Below are 22310 nucleotides of genomic sequence, written 5' to 3'. Positions count from 1 at the left end.
TATGTTGCATGTTACAAACCCCCTGCTCATCTTAAGGTAAAATAATATGATCAATTCATGTATCACATCGTTCAGTTCTCAATAAGGACTTCAATGATTCTTCACTTGAGTTTTAAAGGAAGATTCTCGAGCACTTTGGCCTTGGAGAGAAAACTTATATCTCTCAAGCAATACACAACATCCCACCAACACCAATGTTTTAGAAAGATTGATGAAAGATGGATGAGTGATGGTCGTAACGAATAAAAGGGAGAGAGGAAAATTTTGTTAGGAAGAAAGAAAAACTAAAGGGCAAAGGAACTAGAAATGAAGGAAGATTGAGAGTTGTAATCTCTAATATAAGTTTTGTTGAATAAAAAAATGGCTCTTTAGCTCAACATTTATATTTCGTAAGACATGCAGATAAACAAAATATTTTATAGTGTTTGATAAGGTTTTTTTACGATAAAATTGGTTCAGATCAAACTGATCTATAATATTTTGAAATTGGTTACTTTTATTTACCAATAATATGAATTAAAATATTTTATAAATATATTCAATTTAAATTAATAATAAATAAATACTTATTTTCTACATTGGAACTAAATGTATATGCAATAATAAAAAATACACTACTTCTCTCTCATTAAAATAAAATAAAATTTAGAGAAAAAAATTAAATTCACCCAATACATAATAATTCCACCGTCAAATAAATTTATAAAAGTTATTGTTATGTTTTTCATATTAAATTATTTTAAATAGCTAAAAGAATAGAAGAACTATTTTATATCCTACATAAATGACAATGTAATATTTTTAAATGTATAAATTAAATTATAAAATAATATCACGTATAGAAATTAAGTATATATTTTGATTAAAATTTATAAATGTATTAAAATAATAAAATATATTCTTAAAAATAATATGAGATATAATTTTATAAATATATACATATATAAATAAAAATTTAATTTAAAGTATGTGCATTAATACATGCGTGTGTGTATATATATATATAATTTATTGTTGTTGATTTAAAGAATTTTTTAAGTAAATTAATTTAAAATTTTTATACATAACTAAAATTAACAAATACTTCATCACATTAATATATTTTAATGAATATTATATTTTAAAATATAAATAAATATTAAATTTTAAATAATATTTTCTTAAGTATTAGAATTATATAAAATTTGATATATAGAATTATAAGAATAAAATAGAATGATAAAATGGTTGAATTAGTTAATTTGATATTTTATAAAAAATTATTAAAAAAATGTTAAAATTTGACTATTAATATATTATATATATATCTTTTTTAAACAAATCTAAAAAATTTAAATTTCTTATTTTAATTTTCAGTTAGTTCATCTTTTTATTTTTCAGTTGGATTTTTGTGAACCCCCAAAGATTGCATTGCAACAGAGTGGAATGGAAAAACAGTTTCGTTATAACACATACAGTGTTACAAACACAATATTTCAGAATTTTATTTATATTCAAAAGCAAAAGCCTCCATCCTGAAGTGGGAGCAAGAGGTTTTGGAAAGAAGGAGGAAACATCTTGGGATAAAACCCTACAAACGTTAGGAACCAGAATCGCAGGTTTTAAGATTTAGAAAGTCATCGATGGCTGAAACAAAAGAAGGTTCAGGTTCGGAGATGTCTCTGAAAGATCAGGGCAACGAGTTTTTCAAGTCAGGAAAGTATCTCAAAGCTGCTGCACTCTACACTCAAGCCATCAAGCAAGACCCTTCTAATCCCACTCTCTATAGGTACTCTTTTTCTTCCAAATTTCTCATCTTTTTTCCTTTGGGTGTCGTTTTCCACTTTATTCAATTCCTGGGCCTCATCCATTATTCTGGTTTTCTCTTTGGTTTATCTTGTGCTCTTGTTCTGAAAACTAAATCACAGAAGGGAACTTTTTATTTATTTGATGAGTGCTCGCTATTATTTTATATTAGTTTCAGTTATTATAGACTTTGAGGTGTTAATTCAGAATTGGAATTTTAGTGACAGTTTGGTAAAGCCATGTGTTTTTTGGGTTGGAGTTAGATCGGTGTACCGTCTAAGTCACTAAGCTTGTAATTGTAAGTACAACACATTGTAAAAAGCAATGTGGCCCCTGTATTTTGGGTAAGCAGCTCAATTAAGTGCTTATTCAAGAAGCTCTTTTTACGCGAGGGCTTATGACAAGAATTTGATCATGAAACTTATTGGAATAAGCTAAGAGCCTACCTGGATTAGCTAAACCAAGAAGCTAGTTGAAATAATCTGAAAAGAGCTTATGAAAGTCATAAGCTATTTTCATATATAATGCGAGATGCTTGATTGATTACTGAGAAAATAATTTCGTACATGCTTATCTTGGTAGATCAGTTGGAACGTGGTGGTATCTTTGAATGGTTAACTATTGCATGGTATCTTTTTTATGCTTAATTTTCATGTGATAGTTGTATTTGCAAACAGTTCAGGTAAGCTTCTGATCATATCTAGTTGGCACTTAGAAGTTACTTGCTTGTTCCTTAGGCAAATGGAGTTGTTTGGATTAATGTTTTTCAAGTGTGAGATATGCTACATGCACTCAATCCATAAACATCTTGTCCTGATGTAGTTTCTGTTCATTCTTTGTGTGCCAGCAACCGTGCTGCAGCGTTGCTGCAACTAGACAAGCTTAATAAAGCTCTTGATGATGCTGAGATGACAATCAAATTAAAACCCCAATGGGAAAAGGTAAATGTTTATCAAATTATGTTAATATTTCAATGTTTGAACCCTTTAGTGATGTTGCTTGAATGCACTTGCAGGGATATTTCAGGAAGGGAAGCATATTGGAGGCCATGAAACGATATGAAGATGTATGTTATGTATATAATAGCCTTTTGCTTAACAATTAATTGGAAGCTAAGGCTAGTATTCTGCTACATTTTTGGGTTTTTGCTCCTAATGCATCTGTTTGTGTGAATATTTGTAGGCTCTCGCTGCCTTTCTGATTGCATTGCAATATAACTCACAAAGTCAAGAAGTTTCAAAAAAGATAAAGAAGATAAATCAACTAGTGAGAGATAACAAGCGAGCTCAAGAAGTGGAGAATATGAGATCCAATGTTGACATGGCCAAACATTTAGATACATTGAAACCTGAAATGGTTAGTATACATGTATATCTGTTCCATTCCTATGAGTGATCAACCAGCATGTGCTTTGTTAGATTTTCTACTGTATTAATTAATATATGATGTATAAAGGGTAAGGGAAAAAGAGAAGAGAAGAAGGTATTTAGAGAGAGAGAGAGAGAGAAAGGAGGGAGAAATACAGAAAAAAAAGGAGAAACAAGTGCAAGGAGGGAGAAACGGAAGTTTAGGAACAATATATATTTTTAAATTGAATCTAAAGTATCTAATTCAGTACATATATCTCTAACTATATAGGCTAATCACATAGTTATCAATCCCAAATAACAATGTAGAGTGGCCGATCCCAAAACTGCTATTATAGTGGGATATTTAGCATAAAGCTGCTATTTTAAATATTCTAAATTAGATAAATATTTTATGCTACATATATAAATGCTAAAAAAACACCTCCACATTTAAGATATATTCATAATTAATTAGTATTAAATATCATAGTCTTAAAAAACTAAATACCCAAAATCATTTGATAACTAAAGTCAAGGAATCAAATAAGTTTAAGCCTCTAGGGCTAAAAATAAAGTAGTAAACTCAAAACTAGAGAGGAGACGATGAGCAACACTGCAACAAATCTGAGGCAGACCAAAGGAAAGACCTGACTGAGAATGAAAATGCATGTGTGAAAACTGAGTTGTGCTGAAGAGGACATGCAGAACAGAGCTATGGGTTGGATGGCTTGGTTGAGCAGCGAGTCAAAGTGCATTGTAATAGAGAAGGCTGTGGTTGTTTGCGGGAAAGAGTTTCAAACAAATCAAAGCAATTACCCTACTAATAGAAAAGAGAGTTGTGAAATTACCCTCCAAAAGCAGGTATGGAAACACAAAATTGTGGGGCTGGGGGGGGGGGGAGTGGATAATATTTGCTGTCTACACTTCCTGTCGTAAAAACCACAAATATCTTTTGGGCACAAAAGCGGCCTCAACATGTGAAAAGCCAAATAGCTACACGAAATGCCACAATTGTGGCACTATCACACTCTATGTTAACTATCGATAATCCAGCTTGATAACCAAGCTATCCAAAATTATTATAACAATAACAATCAAACACTATCCCATTAGGCAAGATTTGCTACATGGATCACATGATGTCATTGAGTTCGGTCAATATTCAAATTCTCTGGTATATTTTATTACAAAATCTCCTTTAACAATTTCTTCTGAAGTTCTTTTGGCATTTTTCTACTCCTTTTTACAGGATTAAAAGTCATATCATACACTATTCTCACAAGTGCTTCCAATTGTCCTTTTTGTACACGTTCAAACTGCCTTATCAGTTTTACTCTAATATTCTTAAGTATATAATAATTTTTTATCTTGTCCTTTTTAGTATAACCACTTGTCCGTCTTAACATTTTTATTTCTGTTGCTCTCATTTTTTGTGTGTAATATTTCTTTAAAGCTCAACATTTGCTACTTTATAGGATAATTAGTTGTATAATAGTACAATAAAACTTTACTTTCAACTTGATAAGTATTTTACAATTATAAATAATTCTCGATAAAAATTTATTTGTAGTTTGTATTTTATGAGTAACACTTTCATTAATTTTTCATCATTCTGTAAAATTAATCTTAAGTACCTAAATTTAGAGATTCATGGTATCTTGTCATCTCTAACTTTAACCAATGTTATCAATGGCATATGTCAAGTCATGGTAGACAGCAGAAAAACTGTCACAAAATTATGGCAGATGCCATGGTGGCTTATGGAGGAAGCATGGCAGTCACAATAAAATAATATTATTCTAAATTTTACTTTTCATGATTTATTATAGGCTTAATTATGTTTTTGGTCATTATAAATATTAGGTATTTTATGATAAGTCTTTATAAAGATTTAGTCTCTGAAATGTTAAGAAATTGGGATTTAGTTCCTATCATCAACTTTTTATTAAGTGCTGAACTGGCTAACAAAGAGTTACCTCAGTATTCTTACATGGCACTATGTGGTATGCTATGTTATTTAATTTTTTAATATTTAATTCTTAAAATTAATATTTGCAAATAAGCTCTTACACATATTTTATGTAATTGCAAATAAATTTCTTTCCCTTTCCCCTTCTCCTTCTCTGCTATCTCACTCCCACCCACAACCCTAAGCCCAACCCCTCTTGACACCTACCCCTTCCCTTCCCCACAATTGTGTTTTTGGCACTTTGGGGAAAACTTTGAGAAGTGGAGTTAGCCATTCAGTCCATTCAATTTCCATGACACTCTTACTTTCCCCACACAGAATTGTAGCCTCTTATTGCTTTGTGCTCAGCTTGGATAAACACCAATAAATTGAGACATCAGCAACCAGGTAGACTTCAGAACTTGAAAAAGGTTAAAATACAATACAAACCATTTGTCATTCAATAGTAACTAGTACATGTGTCCCTGCAACTAAGTGAATGTTTGTCCTCTATCAACCTCCTCACACGTAAACAATACCTATCCAAAGATTGCTATGACTAGATCAAATCTTTATTTACTTGTTGCCATGATCACCCAACTATCAAAATTTACTACTCTAACCATTTTTTTGTACTAATTCAAGCGACACCCATTTACATTGTATACCGTGAATTCATCTCCCTAACAACATTGTTATCCCTGAAAAAATAAAAGCTGTTCTTTTTGCAAGCTTCTCTCACCTGCTTAAATTTTGATTTATCAACCGTTAGGGCAAGGAAGGAATTTTATAATGGATGGGATGCATTACAAGTACATACTTAGAGGTCAAAAAGCGTGAAGGAAGTGGAGGAAGTGGAGGAAGCAGTAGAGAATTGGTTAAACACATCGTTCATGACTTGAAGTTGCATCTCAAGCGCAGATATATAATCAATGGCTTCTTCTAGAATAATCGGTAAAAGTTGTTTTTGACAACCAGGTTTGAGATAAGAGATGATGATGGGGTGGGGTAAAAGAGTGGGGGTTGGGGTTGGGATTAGGGTTGGGGTTAGGGTTGGGGTGGGAGTGAGACAGCGGAGAAGGAGAAAGAGAAAGAGAAAGGGAAAGGGATTTATTGGCAATTATGTAAAATATTTTTAAAGGCTTATTTGCAAATATTAATTTTAAAAAATTAAAAAAATTAAAAAACTAAATAACATGGCACACCATGTGGTGCCATGTAGGAAGCAGAGACTAAATCCTAACAAAAAAATTTATAAAGATTTATTGCAAAGTGTCCAATATTTATAAGGACAAAAAACATAATTAAGCCTTTATTATAATCAATACTATTTATTCAACAAATTTGATTGATTCATGTGGCTTGATTTTTTGTTACGATAAATTGAGGAAACAGTAGCTGATCCCAGCGTAGTCAAAATCGCGATCTTACTCGTAAGATCGGACGATTTCACGAGCTTTTGCAGCGCCTCCGATCCCGTTCTTGCCCTGCGACGCGATTTTTCAAGATCGTTGGGATCGCACGATCTTCCTCGTGAAATCGTGGAAGCGTGCGATCCTGGACGAGTTTGGTGGAGCCCCATATTCTTTAAAAAACCCGATTACCCGATTTGACCCAGCCTTTTTTTTTTACCCGACTTATTTAATCTTAGATGTTAGGGTTTTTTTTTTTTCGTTCTTCCCTTTTCGCTGCCCCTTTCTCCACGACGCAGTGTTTTCTTCCTCAACACAGGCAACGACGACCCAAAGTTTTCTTCCTCAACACTGCTGCCGACTGCGACCCAAAGTTCGTCAGCACCGCCGACCGCGACCCAAAGTTCCTCAGCACCGCCGACCGCGACCCAAAGTCTTCTTCCTCAGTTCCCAACCCACACTCTCTTCTTCTTCAGCACACTTCCCTTCTTCCTTAGACTCACGACGCACATTTCTCTTCTTCTCCAATACAGCGAATCTGTTTTCCCCATTCTCTGTCCTGTTTGAAGATGTTTGCACGTGGAAAAAGTATACCTGCAATCCAGAGAGGGCAACCAGAAAGTAGGAGAGTGGTTGCAAGTCCTACCATTGGTCACACTTCTATTGGCTCAGTGAGCTGCTCTGTTGGTGCAGTTGTGGCCGGTTCTTTGCGAAAAAATGCTCCTGGAAACAGGAGTGATGTGGCATGGCAACATGGATCATCTGTGGATGGAGATGCACGAAAAATTCAGTGTAACTATTGTCGAAAATTAATAACTGGTGGAGTTTACCGATTAAAACATCATCTGGCTGGAACACAAAAAGATGTGGGTGCTTGCTCTTCGGTTAGTGATGAAGTGAGGAGAGAAATGTGGCTCGTTGTGTCCTCCTTACAAGAGAAATTAATGAAGAAATCAAATAGCAAACTCAACGAACTTCTTGGAGAAGGTGATGGTGGGAGTGATTCTGGTGAAAAAAGAAAAGGGGGTGAAGTTGAGGGCAGTGAGAACATTTTCAAGAAGAGAGGAGTAAGTAATCAAGTCACTCTCAATAACATATTCAAAAAAAAATTGAGAGAAGAAGTGTGTCAAGATATTGCTTCTTTTTTTTACAACAATGCCATACCATTCAATGTGGCAAGGAGTGAAGAATTTCATAAGATGTTGGAATCGGTGACAAAATATGGGCTTGGATTCAAGCCACCTTCCTATCATGAAATCAGAGTCAAGTATTTGAAACATCATGTTAATTTGACCACGCAAGCTATTGAAGCACATAGAGAAGAATGGAAAAAAACAGGATGCACAATAATGACGGATGGCTGGACCGACAAGAAAAGGAGAACTATATTGAATTTTTTAGTTAATAGCCCTATGGGTACAGTATTTTTGACTTCAATTGATGCATCTCATATATCTAAAACAGCTGATAAATTGTTTAAAATGATGGATGACATTGTAGAGGAGGTTGGTGAAGAAAACGTGGTTCAAATTGTAACTGACAATGCAGCAAATTATAAGGCTGCGGGTGAATTGTTGATGGAGAAAAGGAAGAAATTGTATTGGACATCATGTGCTGCTCACTGTATAGATTTGATATTGGAAGATCTGAAGAAGAAGTTACCTATTCATTAAGAGACAATCTCAAAGGGGAAAAAAATTATGACTTATATTTATTCAAGGACTTCCCTAATTTCTTTATTGCAATTCTTCACAAAGGGAAGGGATTTGGTGAGACCAGCTATGACTTGCTTTGCTACGTCTTATCTTACTTTGGGATGTCTTCAAGAGCATAAGGGAGCATTGGTTAGAATGTTCACATCTGATCAATGGAAGACTAGCCGGTTTGCTAAATCAACAGACGGAAAGTTTGTTGAAGATGTGATTATGGATAAAACTTTTTGGAAAGGTGTTGTTGTTTGCTTAAGAGGTGCATATCCTATAATCAAAGTTCTTCGTTTGGTTGATTCGGATGAGATTCCAGCTATGGGATTCCTTTATGAGGAAATGGACCGAGCTAAAGAGAAGATAGCAAAGGCCTTCAATGAGAGTAAAAAAAGGTAAATAAATTATTAAATTTAATTAAAAATTTTAGTTATTTTTTTTGAAAATTAATTTAATTTTTTTCATATATTAGTTATCTCCCTCTATGGAATGTCATTGATGAAAGATGGGACAATCAACTCCATTGCATGCTGCAGCTTATTACCTCAACCCTTTTTTACACTACAGTCCTGGTTTTAAAGTAGATTTTGAAGTTAAACGTGGATTATATGATTGTATAGAAAGGATGGTAGAAAATGATGAAGAAATGACTAAAATTGATGCTCAACTTGAAGATTTCAAGGCAAAAAAGAAATTTTTTGGTGGCAAGGCAGCCCTAAATGCACTTAAAACTAATATCAAAACTCCAGCACAATGGTGGGAATCTTATGGAGATGGACATCCAGAGCTTCAAAGATTTGCTATTCGTATATTGAGCTTGATATGTAGCTCCTCTGGATGTGAGCGTAATTGGAGTGCTTTTGAGATGGTAAGATTTTAAAACTATGATAAATTACATTCTTTTTCTTTACCTATTAAAAACTAGCAAATAATCAATTGTATTTATATATTTTTTAGGTCCACACAAAGAGACGAAATCGTTTGAAACAACAAACTATGAATGATGTTGTTTATGTGATGGCTAACTCAAAATTGGCCAAGAAAAAGACATCCAGAAAAGCTATGGAGTTTAATCTTGATGATCTTTCATCTGATGATGAATGGATTATGGCCAATGAAAGTTCATCCAATGGTGATGATTTAGAAGTTGATGACTTATTGGACTTGGATTTGAATCCAAATGAACACTTGGGTCAAGTTGGAAATGATTCCAATGATGTTGATGATGATCCTATAAATTTAGATGATTTAGAGATTCCTCCTTTTGATGATGATCTTGATGGAGTTGGAGATGAAGAAAATGAAGACCTAATAGAAGATGATTATTATGATCAAAACTTGAATGATTTGTTAGAGTAAAAAATACCAATGTTGGACACTTTGACTAGTTTGTTTTTACTTTAGTACTATTGAGTTTTATGTGTAATTTGACTTGAGAATATATTTATTGTCATTAATGTTTGAGTTGTGATTGTCTTTTATGAATTTAAGACTATTGGTTCCTTATTTATCTTCTTTTTTGTATGCATTTGTATGTTTAAATATAGTTTTATACATTAGGTAGGATCTTACGATCCACTCTACGATCCTACGAGTTACGTGTTTTCCTTTCCCTTCCGATCCTAAGTAGGATCTCGATTTTGACTACCTTGGCTGATCCGGTAGCTGCTTCAGCAGCTGCAACAACTATAACAAAAATTGAATTTTTTTTTTTTTCAATTGGCGACTATCAAAAAAATCAGAAAAGGTTACAAAATTTAGATATTAACTGCATTCATAATAAGTTCAAGACACATAAGGGACTATATATATGTGTGTGTGTAATTTATATCTACAAAAGTATATTAAAAAAACACTACAGTTTTCTGGGGTATATGTGAAAAAGGATAATAACATGGCTGGATAATGATGGAAAAGCGAACACAGCCTTTAGAGAAGATGCAGACTGAGTGAGAAACAGTGCTTTGTTTGAAGAAGAAAACAGAACACCAGAAGAAGCAAAATAGATGCAGAGAGAGTGACAAATAGAGCCTGTATGAAGCAGAAAAACAGAGCATCGAGAAGCAAAATGGAAAATAGATGCCAAATAACAGGGCCCTCCACTTATAGTTGCTGGAAAACAGCTAGAAAGGATGTCTTCTCCGGCAAAAATGGTGAAAAAGGAGATGAAGAAGTTTGCTTTAGAGAAGAAGGAAGAAGAAAAATAGAGCATGACAGAACATTAGTCAGCTTGCTCGGGAAGTTTTAGTGGGACAAAAAGTCCATTTTGCCTTAAAAGAAACCCAAATTGACACTGTAGCAGGGGAAAAATTGGACTTTTGCTCCCTTTCTCCATGATGCTACGCAAATGCACACCCCACTGAGAATTCATCTGCGATTAGGGCTCCACTTCTGCAATGGAAGAAACAGTCCATGATAGCAAGTACTTTGGGGCTGATCGCCACTCCATGGTGGCATGATAGCGCTGCTATCGGTAAGTATGGTTTTGGGTTCTTGGATCAGTTTCAACCGGGTCAGGTCAGAGGCCCATTTTGTTTTTTTCCTCAAAAGATGACATTTTCTGCCATGGCTACCATTTCTGCCATGGTACTGCCATCGTAAATCCATCATCTTCCACCATGGTTGTGGCAGTTTGGGTGATAATCACCACTGACATCCGTGGCGCCATGGCCGTTATTTGACGACCCTGATTTTAATTTTTAACATATGATCCTTATTTTGTTTTTTTGCTAAAATTGTAGTGCACATATTCTATTTTATTTCTATTCAAGTGAAAATCCTTATATTCCAAATTATTCTTCCATAACTCAAGTCTAGAGTTAACCTTTTCTTTTGATTCCTCAATTAGAAGAACTATGTCATCTATAAAGAGCATGTACTCAAGGATAATTTTTTGTATGTTATTTGTAAACATATCTAAGAATAGGTTTTACATGTAAGGATTCAAAACGGATCTTTGTAATATAAACTTATCCCTATAGGAAAATCTTTAGATATTCTATAAGAGTTTTCATACTTGTAGTCATCGTACATGTTTTGTATAGCACAAATATATGTTATTGGAACTCCTTTTCTTTCCAAGGCCTTCCTCAATATTTTTCTTGGTCCATGGTATATGTCTTTTCCAAGTCAATAAAAACTCCAAATAACCTGAATTATTAAAAATACCTTAATAAAACCAAAATGATTAATCAACAGATAGCAATATATCCAATTAATACAAATCTATCCTTTGAATTCCTAATCTACACACTTTGCTAATATTCCTATTTCTCCATCATTCTCCCATTTTTATTTAAAACATGTTCCCTCTAGTTTGGAAGTGTTGCAACAGCAAAAAGTTCTCATCAAAGGTTCAATGCAGCCAATTGGTGGTATTGGAAGAAATATTAGTTGTGACAGGCTTGGATATTATACTTCCCCATGAGTACCAAATAAAAATGAAGGATGGTAAATGTTTGAACTTCCATAGGTTTTCATCAACATTTATAGTGTTTTTGTCTTGTCAATTGTGTTATACACTCATGCCTGCATGTGTGTGCTAACCTTGACCTTTCAACCAAAATGGATGGTCAAGATTAGATTTAAGTAAACTAATGGCCATTTATGTATGGTTGTATGATCAAGTTAACTCCTCTTGCCTCTCACCCTCCTACAAGATTAACTACATCTTGAGTTTTGATCTTACGTTTTATCATTACATTTCTATCTCTCATGTCTAAACCAAGGTGGGATTTGCAATTTTGACATCCTTGGTGCTGCCAGTCATTATATGGCAATATGATGTAGGGTATCAACACATTCAAAACTCACTAATGCATTTATTCATCCAAAATCAACTGAATCAACACCAGAGAGTCCAATTCACAAAAAATGGAGGAAAAAACATGAAAAATGAACCCAGAATCTCAGAAAAATATCTTACCCCTTTTTCCGTATTTGGTTCTGAGATGTTTTGTTTTACTTGCTTTCTTTAACTTTGGAATCCTTGTTAATTTGTTATTGATATTTATTCAAGGTATTTAAAGAATTCACTTTTCTATACAATCATGCATCAATTTAAAAAATTCTGAAATGAGGATTGAAATGATCTCCCTCTTGCAGACTGGAAAGTATGGATCTGAAGAATGTTGGAAAGAGATGTTCTCATTCCTTGTGGAGACTATGGAGACTGCTGTCAAATCATGGCATGAAACTTCTTCTGTGGATGCCAGAGTTTACTTTCTTCTTGATAAGGAAAAGACACAGACTGATAAATATGCCCCAGTTGTGAATATTGATAAGGTATATATTTCTTGTTAAATCTATGTACAATTTTCATTGTGGTTTCCCTGCTTTATGTTCTTGGATGTTTGGTTTTACAACTTTATGCTTAATATGCATGTTTATTGAGCATTTCTCTGTTGTTGGCTTATGACTATTAGCCCCTGAAAAACTTCCCTGTATTATTTTCTTAGTTTTAATCTTTTTATTGTCTTGTGACTCTGGTCTCCTTTGTCAGGCATTTGAATCACCACATACACACAGCAGCTGCTTTTCATTTCTTAGGCAGTATGCTGACGAATCTTTTGCCAAAGCAGCCTGCTTGGTGACTCCCAAAAGCACCATTGCTTATCCACAGGTAACTTTTGATTACTGAAGGCATTAAATATTAGGGGGCAAAACTTCCACCGCAGAAAATGTAGATGTTTAAGATATTTCTCAGTAAATTGGAAATTGTATTAGAAGGTTTGGGGGTATTTTTGAGGCAGATCACAGTAAATTGGGGAAATTACACAGGTAACTAGAAAGGAAGAGAAGTGATATTTGCACACCTAGTGTGCAAGTGTGTAAAATTTGAATGTACAATAAATGTTTAAGCTGACCCAATTATCAGTTTAGGTGGGCCCAATAGTATAGGTGTGAATTTCATAGTATAATTTACATGCAAAGAAAATTGGAAGAGGTCTGTAGCATCATTCTTATAGTAAAATATTGTGGCATTTGATACCATTTATTTTTATACATTATGTACTCCAGCAGTTGGGATGTTTAAAGAGCGAATGAAGGGAAATGTTAAAACTGGGTCCATTGAAATCAGTGGCAGATGTGTGTGCCACTGGACTGCCACTGGTTTAATATTCCAAGTGGCAATAACTCACTTAAATTTGTACTTCGATAAAGTTGATCTTTGTAACCAAAAACAGATTGTCAAAAACTTCTAAAGTCTGACCTGGTCTTGGTCAGAAAAAGGGTTCTAGGTTCCTGACTGGCTCATTGTGGTGATGATGTACACGTAGTAACTCATAAAGATTGCATGGATTTAATAAAAGGCAAAATAGGTAAAAGAAATCAAAATAGAGGTCTTTTGCCTTTCCATCCTCTCTTCTCCTTTCCCTTTGATTCTTTCAATCTAAATAATTAGTTTTTTTTTTTTACCCCTTTTTGGGCTGGTCAGGTTAATACAACAATAAAAAAACTTGTTATTGCTAGGTGGAGTCAACTACGTGGAATCATGGACTGAGTGATCCATTGTTTTTGTTAGAAAACCAAGCTTTTTTATGGCCATTTATATCTAGGTCCCTTATATCTACAAAATGATGGAGAAATTAAAGAAAATGTTATTCATAAAATACAAGTTAGGTGATTAAAGCAGAAAAGAAAATATCAAGGGTTGTGTTGTGAGTGTAAAGTACCTATAAAATTGAAAGGAAAGTATTATTGTACTGCTATATAATCAACTATCCTATCTAATAGTTAATGCTTGACTTTAAAAGAACAACACAATAAAGTAACAGGACTTACAAAAATGAGAATGCTTAGATGGATGAGTGGTTACATGAGAAAGAACATTAAAGAAATGAATATATACAAGAAAATATTAAAGTAACACTTACTGTAGAAAAAATGGTAGAAAATTGATTAAAGTAGTGAATGACATGATTTTAAGTGTGGTGAAAAGGGGCAGATAGAGATCTAGAAAACTTTTAGAGGAAATTATTAAAATAGATCTAATAATAGATAGTATTTTAGAGAATTTGGTTTTTGATTGAACATAATGGTGTCATGTGATCTACACAGCCGACCTTACCTAGTGGGATAAAAATTGATTTTTGTTGTTATCTTTATATCTAGGTCCTTTCTTAGTTGTTTCTTTTAAATTTTGCCTTGGGGATATCCTCCATCCTATCAATTCTTCCTTTTGGGACCTATACAGGTGCATTACTTGGCCAAGGATAAGTTAATATAATACCTTCATCAGTTGTTCTTTCGAACATGTATAAATCGACATATGTGGTCAATGTTCATATTCAACAGATCTATCTATGAACTAGGTTTTTTTCTTAATTAATTGTGTGGTTCAGATTGCCTGCTTTCTACTCATTCAATTAGAATTGCAAAGTCTGAATCTCTGCAAAATCTATTAATGACATTTTATACCTGCAGGTCTGGAAAGGTCAAGGATCAAGAAAGTGGAAACATGCGCAGAGTGATGGTTTCTTTGTTCAATTTGAATCTCCTTCTTTGCGAAAGCTGTGGTTTATACCCAGTTCAAATGAAAAGGGACAAACATTATGCAGGTTTCTTACCCACTATCTCTCATATGCACTTTTTTACTGAATATAAGTTTTGTTTATGGCAGGTAATATTGCGATGATAAATTGTTCTTTTTTCTGAACAAAAAAAAGGAGTATACATGCTTATAGTAATGTTTTCTAGTGTAGTTAGTATCGGATGAATCTAGATACAATTCATGCTCCTCCCAATTCGAATTGCATGGTGTCCTGTTTTGGTGCTTGAATTGCATTGCGAATTGCAGGAATCGTTGGGCTGAATTGCACTGAACCGTGCAATTCTGTCCAAGTGGGTCACTCACCCAGCTGGATTGGGTCATCTGTGATCCGGTTTGAAAAACTCCTAATAAAAAGCTTTTTATTTTTTTTCAAAAAAAGGACAAAAGGGAGGGAAATTGCCAATAACTTCCCCCCTATTCAGATCCATGTCATTTTGAAGGCAAATGAATTTTTATTTTGGTGTTCTCTTCTTTGCTTCTCCCATGCACAAGATTTAGTTGACCTCCCCAACGCATGACATGTATTTGACCTGTGGTCCCCATCTCCCACTACACTCTTGTTGCTTAAGTGGTCCATTGTAGTGGCCAGCTTGTGCTTCTGCTTTATCCTTATATTAACTTCTTGTGTCTTGACATTTTTTGTTTTTTTTTTTTTTTGTGGTGGGGGGTGGGAGGGGCGAACAATCTGATTGTCCTTGTGATTGTTTTAATTGAATACTTAATCATTTTGCAATGTATATGTCAATTTGTTATATATATATATATAGGGGCAGAATTTTCTTATACTAGTATAAGTCTAAAAACTCTTATACTCGATCTGAGCCTTTCATTTAACTTACATTTAACAAGTTATAATTTATTACTTCACTGACCGTTAGATATAAGTTAAATGAAAGGTTCAGATCAAGTGTAAGAGAAGATCCTTCCCCATATATATATATATATATAGGGATTCAACATGTGAATCCGAAGGTCCATTTTCCAAATCGTGAACAAATTGTACCATGAATCATAAGATTTGTGATCAATATAAAAAATAACATACAACTAACAAAGGCATATAAAACCTCTGATTCATCATCAATAATTAAAGAACATAATATATATATATATATATAATGGACTTTCGGATTCACATGTTGAATCCCAATTTGATAACCGTGACAGTTTCTATAGTCAGCTTTATATCCTTTTTTCTGTTATTTACTAATTCCTGTCCACCCTTATGTTAAGTTAGAGTCTGTTTTCTTGAGAGTGGTCAAATCTTTTAGTCTATCTTGCCTTGAATCATTACATCTCATTCTTAACTTCTAACTTTTAAATTTTGATTCTTTTGAATTAATTATGCATATCTTTACATTTTATTATTTTTGGTGTTTTAACTAGGGATGCTTATAAATTAATCAAATCTAATGTCACCTGCAAAACCCAAACTAAAAACTAAAATGTCAAAAAAACTGATTTTTTTTTTATTGGGTTAGATTGGTTTTTGGAGCCAATTAATCAATCCAATCCAATTTAAATCAAACTTATACTCTTGTAATTTTATCCATGAATGTATTAATAGATAATTATGAAATCATGATACAGTCTTGTTTTCTCCATGGTCTTATTCACTAAAGAATTTGATTCCTCTAAAATGAGAGGTTCACTTTAGAGAATAAAATGAGGAGTTATTGTCTTTGATCAGAAAATCAACAGCTGAGGTTGGGATAAAATACATGTACATATGTAACAAACCTTGAAGTTATTAATATTTACTCCATTGATACTTGATTAAAGTGTAAATTGCATTCACACTCTGTAGTTTAACAAAATGTTATTCGGTACTCCTTCTTTTGACATTACTTTAACCTTCATATTCATATAGCTGCATAAGAAATCAAAGATGGTATGTGTAATTGAGAAAGATATATGGTGTTATATTACATGCTCCTTTTGACATTACTTTAACCCTTCATATTCATATAGCTGCATAAGAAATCAAAGATGGTATGTGTGATTGAGAAGGGTATAGGGTGTTATATTACATAAATCAAGAGAGATTTGTGTATTGTCCAAAAAAGGAAGGGTATCGGATAAAATTTCATTAAACTCAGGGAGTATTAGTGTATAAATGTTATATAACTTCCCATTCCACATTAAAGCTTTTGTTGTTGTTTAAAGTACACTTTAAACTTTAGAAGAGTCAAATCCTTCTCTAAATTATGTCCTATTATTTTAATGTTCTTTATAACTTTAGAAGGGTATCGCATAATTTCTTTGTTTTAATATTTCTGAAAGTTTGGTTTTTGTTCGAGTTCAATGATGTCGTGTGATTCATTTTAGTGGGATAAAGGTTGGTTGTTGTTGCATAAGTGTTGAGTAACTTTGGAACATCTGCTTCTAGAGTATGGGCTCCTTGCTAAGTCTTTCAACTAGTGATTCTTGATGTCAACAGAATAATTTGGTTTTGCTTTGATATGACTTTATGGTGTGTAGATTTGATGAATATATTTTTGCCTAAAATATATTGTTGAATGCCTATTCTAAGGATCCTAACATGTACTTGATGAGAAAGCTTGCTAGGCTAGCTTTGTTGACATGATTTCTCTTCCGAATTATTTGGATGATGACATCAGGCATTCCTTGTTCTCAACTTTTGGTTGTATAGACTTAATTTGAGATTAAAAATTTAAAACTATTATATTGTTATTTTCAGGGATCCAGAGGTTTTGGACATTGGCGCTCATGAAGTTCTTCCTTGGTTATTTAAAGAAAAGCTATCCCATTCTTAGTGTACTTTACTAGTGTTTGGTGTACATTTGTTTCACTAGGTAAAAATGGCAGGCTCACAGTAAGGTTTGGATGTTCAAGAAACATGGACACAGTTTGGTGCCGATGTTGTCTACTTGGTATATGACAAATGCTGGCTGGATGTGCTTTTTATTTTTGTTAGATCCCTTTATTTATTTATTTATTTCAAAATTATCCAAGCTCTCCAGGAGTTGCATTTTTCCCAATATTGTTTTATAACATGTTTGCTCTGTCTATTCATGCTACTGGAAGACTTATAGCCTTTCCAGATATGACACTTGTATGATGCCAGGGCCAGTATCGAAGTTGAATTTGGCGGTTAATATTCAAGTTTGATCAACAATTTATTTTTGTATTCTCTTTTGTTTTTACATTGCAAGAATTTTCTGATGATGTTTGGATAAACTTAATGTATCTGTAGTTCATTTGATATACCCCTGGAAGGTGCTAGCTTTTAATTCCTTGAAATTAATTAAGCTGTTAAGTTCTTACTTTTGAATGATTAGTTCGTATTCATATCCAGAATTGGTCAATGAGTTTTCTGTGCTCTAATGACCACAATGCAAGAGTTGCACGAGAGCTTCTTGAAGTTCATGACCTCAGGTAATGCTAAGGGATTTGTCATTTTAACAACCTGAATTGCTTTCTTTGATAGTGGAATTTAAACTAAGGTGCAAAGTAAAAAGGATTGACAATATCTGTTATGTTCTACCACTGTGTCTGTACTGAAGTTGTAATATGAAAAGGAAAAAGTAATCATAGGGTACTGTTTACCATGAGATAAGGGTCAAATTATCCCCTCATTGTGTCGAAATTTGAATAGATATGTGTTTATCTGGTATTTCATTTAAAATAATAGTGATAAAAGAGTTCCTCTAATTGTCCTCATATAAGCGATTTAAATCAGCAGCATTGCAAAGAACATCGTAGAGATGTCTGGTCCATCATTCGATGTATTTGGAAGCAGTCGAAAAAGAGAGACAACGGGGAAATTTTAATGCAGTTTATTACTAGATGAAATAATTTTCATTACATATGAGATATAATCTACATTATTTGTGATTTACGTGTTTTTTATTTGATAATTGAGACCGATGGAAAGAATTTTAAAAATATATTATCACGTAAATTTACGCTAGAAAATGTGTTATTATGGGAAGAAAAAAACAGGTGTTTGTTATTATTCCTTTCGACGCAACTCAGCTTTATTTCCATAACTCGTTTGTTCAGAACAGATCAGAGAGAAAATTATGTAGTATTAATTGACGAGCTTTTGAAAAATTGAGATCCAAGCTAAATTAGCCATTTATCTACTATTATGTTATACACAACAGAGAGAGATCAGGAAAAGATAGTCCTCCATAGACAAACAGTAGGCATGGCATTGGTGGGAATACTTTTGTTAGGAAATATTCCACTTTGCAAAATTTACAGTTCATAAACCGTTTAAATGCATTCTGATAGAGTAATTCACAAAAAGAAAAGTACAAAGAAACTCTTATAAAATTGGACTTCAATTAAACCCCTTGCTAAGACTCTGAATTTGTTAAGGCAGAGTTTGTTATTTGTTTTGAAGTCTGAAAAGAGAAGGAACTCTGGATCCTGCAAAATGGGTACCCTTGGTTGTAGTGGAAAGTGCATTGTCAGTACCTATGTCCATGAGACTGCAACCAAAACAAGCAATGGTAAGACCTGATAACTTTAAATAATATTACCAAACTAAGTGTGTGTTTGGTATAACTTTTTTTTTGTCAGCTTTTTTTTACACAAATTATGAAAAATAATCGATTATTTCTTTTAAGATAATTGTTCCAAACATCCACTACGTGGCTTGACTTAGCCTTTTTTCATAACTAAGAAACATGATTCCTTTGAGTTGTTACTTGTTTTAAAATATCATTAGCATGTTTGGATTCATGTTTCAATGGATATGAATCCATGTGTACTTCAACCCTATTAGTTATACTTGTGTGTTGGATCCACACATATACGCGTTTTAAAGTGTTTCGAAAAACAAATTTTATTGGCAAAAACATGTTACAGAAACGGTATGTAGCATTACTCACCTCATATGCAGCAAGATATCTGCAGTAATTAGAGTTTGTGAGCACTGTACTTGTAGAGCCACATTCACTTACTGTGGACCTGTCAAGCTTAATTGACCATGGATATTGGTAGTTTTGGGCAGTGACACCCACATGTGAAGATGACCTCTGCATCCTCACTGGTCTTGGGACATTTCTTCCTTCCATTGAGGCTCTTCGCCGGCTTGGTTGCCTCTCATATGAATCTGGCCTTGCCTTTGGTGCACTTTGTGATCTGACTTTGGCCCTTGATGATTCTGTGTTAGCCATGTAATTTGGAAATAAAGGGTAGTCATAGGACATAGATTCTGTGTAAGCTGGTCTAGGGAAAGCAAAGGGAAGCTTTGAATCCTCTACTCTTGACACAGCTGAATAGTAATGGGGACTGCTTTGTGCTGTACTGAAGGAACATTCCTCAAAATGCCCACTGCATGCTCTTGGACTTAGTTCTGTCAGTGTTGATGGTGCAGGTGATACATTGTAGTTTTCATCCTTTGAGTATGAACCATTTGATGAATAATATGTAGAAAATCTATGCTCAAATGATTCGCGATAACCATGATTTGCAGTGCTGTTTCTGTCTCTCGAGTTACCTTTGGATTCACAAACATCGATCTCCACAATCTTGGTGTTCTCTTCCAAACTCCTCTCCATTTCCTAGATAAACAAAAATCACATTCTATATCAATGAACAGAACTTACTGTTGTTTTCCATGTTTGTTTGGCCAGACTAAATTGTTTTGTGTTTTCAAATTCAACACTTTTTTTCCTATTACTTTTGCAGGATATTCACCTAAAAGAAGTAACTCTCTCACATTATTTGAATAGTACCAAGTCTGTTTTCATTTAAATGCGTGTCTTCATATTTATAAAATTCTCCCCCTATTAATTTAAAATGAAAGTTTATCATTTTCTTTCCCTACTTAGCTTCTACATTAGACTAAAAAGACTAATGCTTACCATTCTTCAGATGATTAACTATAATCTATACGGACAGAAAATCAGAAAAATTTCAACCATCATTCTATACAATTTGAAAGGTAGTTGGCAGCAGTAATTGAACTCACACTATACATATGCATGAAGAAGTTGTCCTCTGTGGTTATTCTGTAGGGTGATTGTTTTTTGTTGGCCTTTCCTTCTGATGCCACTCTAGACCTCTGAGCACGAGCCCTGGCTTGTGCTATGACCAAAGCTTGCATGCATCTTAGAGTCTCCCTAGCTTGTTTTCTCACCAAGTGACCTCTTACTAGTGCCTGCAACTTCACTAATCCTCTAAGAGCACACAATGCCTTTCTTGCCTGTTACACACACATTGAAAATTTTCACACATACCAACGTTAGTCCAATAAGAATGGAAGAGTGAAAACTAGCTTCCCATAATGTCACATACCAAATAGGACCGAAAAACCGATTGAATTTTAATGGCTGCAGCCTCTTCAATACTTGTTGTTTCATTGGAACAAGGAGTCAAGCAGATCATGGCATCAGGTGAAACTGCTGAGGCAATAGCCACGCCCACGGCCATCGCCATCACGGCTTGTTTCCTTTGATCATTCTCAGCATCTGCGTTAGTATGCAATATTGAAGTAGTGACACTTGATTCTGCGAGATTCATTTCCTTGGAAGCTGATGATCGCCGGAAACTCCATCTTCTTTTCTCCTTTGGGATTGTTGAAATTGGAGTGGTTGGATTTTCTGAGCCATTTGACAAACACAGGTTGGTAGCACATTTTTCCTTCTCCTTTTCCTTGTCTTTCTTCCCTGTCAACAAGTTTTTAAGCCACTTGCTTGTTTTCCCCATCTCTTTCAAAACATGGCTGGTATCATTCAACAACTTAGAAAAAAGTAACAAAATGAAATGTAAGATCTCTTCATATCTGTGTTTGATAAGTTGCTTTCAATACTATGGCCCTCATATTAAAATTGGCTAAGCCCTTTGACAGCCTCTAAACTTATGTCGTTATATATTTTCCCTAGTAACTGTCACTTTCAAAGTATGTTTGGGTCCCTGTGCCATGTAATTAGGAATAGTTTTGCTTGTGTAAGAAGAAGCATACAAGCAACTTCCCATAAGCCAATTATTAGAGAAAGAATGACCTAACTCACTCTTAAATCTAGCTCAAGAGAGGAAGATTGTTCAAGCCTTAAAAGGAGTAATCTAATCATATTTATGATCTATATAGGATATCTTTAACACATCTCTTGGAACCCAAAATTGAACATAAATTGATCATTTGGTGCGTGAAGTTTATAAATATTGAATACTTCTGAGCAATCCAACGTTAAAAGTGAATAGGAACTAAAAAGTGGTCCTAATTCACATTCAAAAACTATCTTACATAAGAAAAATTGTCCAAACTTTATGAGAGATATTTTGATGATATTTCTAATCGATATAAAACATCTTCAACTCCAATTGCCTTGTCGTGGAACATTAGTGATACAGATCTATTGCCTCTATAGAAAATATATGTACACGTTTTTTTGTTGTGTTTCCATGGTGCCCCCACAGGTAAATAGCAAACTTCCTTGGTTGACAAGGATGTTTTGGTGATTTCAGTTGTCGGTTAACGTGAAATGGGTTGGATCAGAAACCATGTGAAAAGTACGTCAACAACAACTGGCAGAATCCCTCTAAAATACTCATATTTGGGTAGGAGAGTTTATCTAGTTCCGG

The 22310-nt window shown here is 33.9% G+C and overlaps 2 protein-coding genes across 2 annotated transcripts; one reads left to right on the top strand and one right to left on the bottom strand.

Annotated features, from left to right (window-relative positions):
* Nucleotides 1–1406: 1406 nt before the first annotated feature.
* On the top strand, nucleotides 1407–17974 carry LOC113872816 (U-box domain-containing protein 70). Its single transcript, XM_027510647.1, has 8 exons — nucleotides 1407–1768; nucleotides 2633–2726; nucleotides 2801–2851; nucleotides 2968–3141; nucleotides 12302–12481; nucleotides 12699–12818; nucleotides 14624–14757; nucleotides 17452–17974. Exons 1-8 carry the CDS (start codon nucleotides 1623–1625, stop codon nucleotides 17525–17527), a joined length of 975 nt encoding a protein of 324 aa, XP_027366448.1. The 5' UTR covers nucleotides 1407–1622; the 3' UTR covers nucleotides 17528–17974.
* Nucleotides 17975–19189: 1215 nt separating this feature from the next.
* On the bottom strand, nucleotides 19190–21434 carry LOC113871496 (protein IQ-DOMAIN 14-like). The gene is made up of 4 exons (XM_027508592.1): nucleotides 21024–21434; nucleotides 20698–20931; nucleotides 19613–20287; nucleotides 19190–19210 (listed from the first exon to the last, which is right to left on the bottom strand). The coding sequence occupies exons 1-4, from the start codon at nucleotides 21432–21434 to the stop codon at nucleotides 19190–19192; spliced, it is 1341 nt and encodes a 446-aa protein (XP_027364393.1).
* Nucleotides 21435–22310: the final 876 nt, after the last annotated feature.

This window comes from Abrus precatorius, unplaced genomic scaffold, assembly GCF_003935025.1.
Source record: "Abrus precatorius isolate BTA unplaced genomic scaffold, Abrus_2018 Scaffold7, whole genome shotgun sequence".
In the NCBI taxonomy this organism is placed as follows: Eukaryota; Viridiplantae; Streptophyta; class Magnoliopsida; order Fabales; family Fabaceae; genus Abrus; species Abrus precatorius.
Note: the sequence above shows the minus strand (reverse complement) of the source record. Positions and strands in the feature narration are given on the sequence as shown.

Bases quoted from the DNA above. Each gene is read 5' to 3' on its own strand.
- LOC113872816 (XM_027510647.1), top strand. From the start codon at position 1,623: ATGGCTGAAACAAAAGAAGGTTCAGGTTCGGAGATGTCTCTGAAAGAT. The intron at 1,769-2,632 runs GTACTCTTTTTC...TTTGTGTGCCAG, and splicing joins TCTAATCCCACTCTCTATAG to CAACCGTGCTGCAGCGTTGC. The intron at 12,482-12,698 runs GTATATATTTCT...CTCCTTTGTCAG, and splicing joins CAGTTGTGAATATTGATAAG to GCATTTGAATCACCACATAC.
- LOC113871496 (XM_027508592.1), bottom strand. From the start codon at position 21,434: ATGGGGAAAACAAGCAAGTGGCTTAAAAACTTGTTGACAGGGAAGAAA. The intron at 20,288-20,697 runs GTGAGTTCAATT...TTGTTTATCTAG, and splicing joins TCTTCATGCATATGTATAGT to GAAATGGAGAGGAGTTTGGA. The intron at 19,211-19,612 runs GTGAGTAATGCT...TTTTGGTTGCAG, and splicing joins GATATCTTGCTGCATATGAG to TCTCATGGACATAGGTACTG.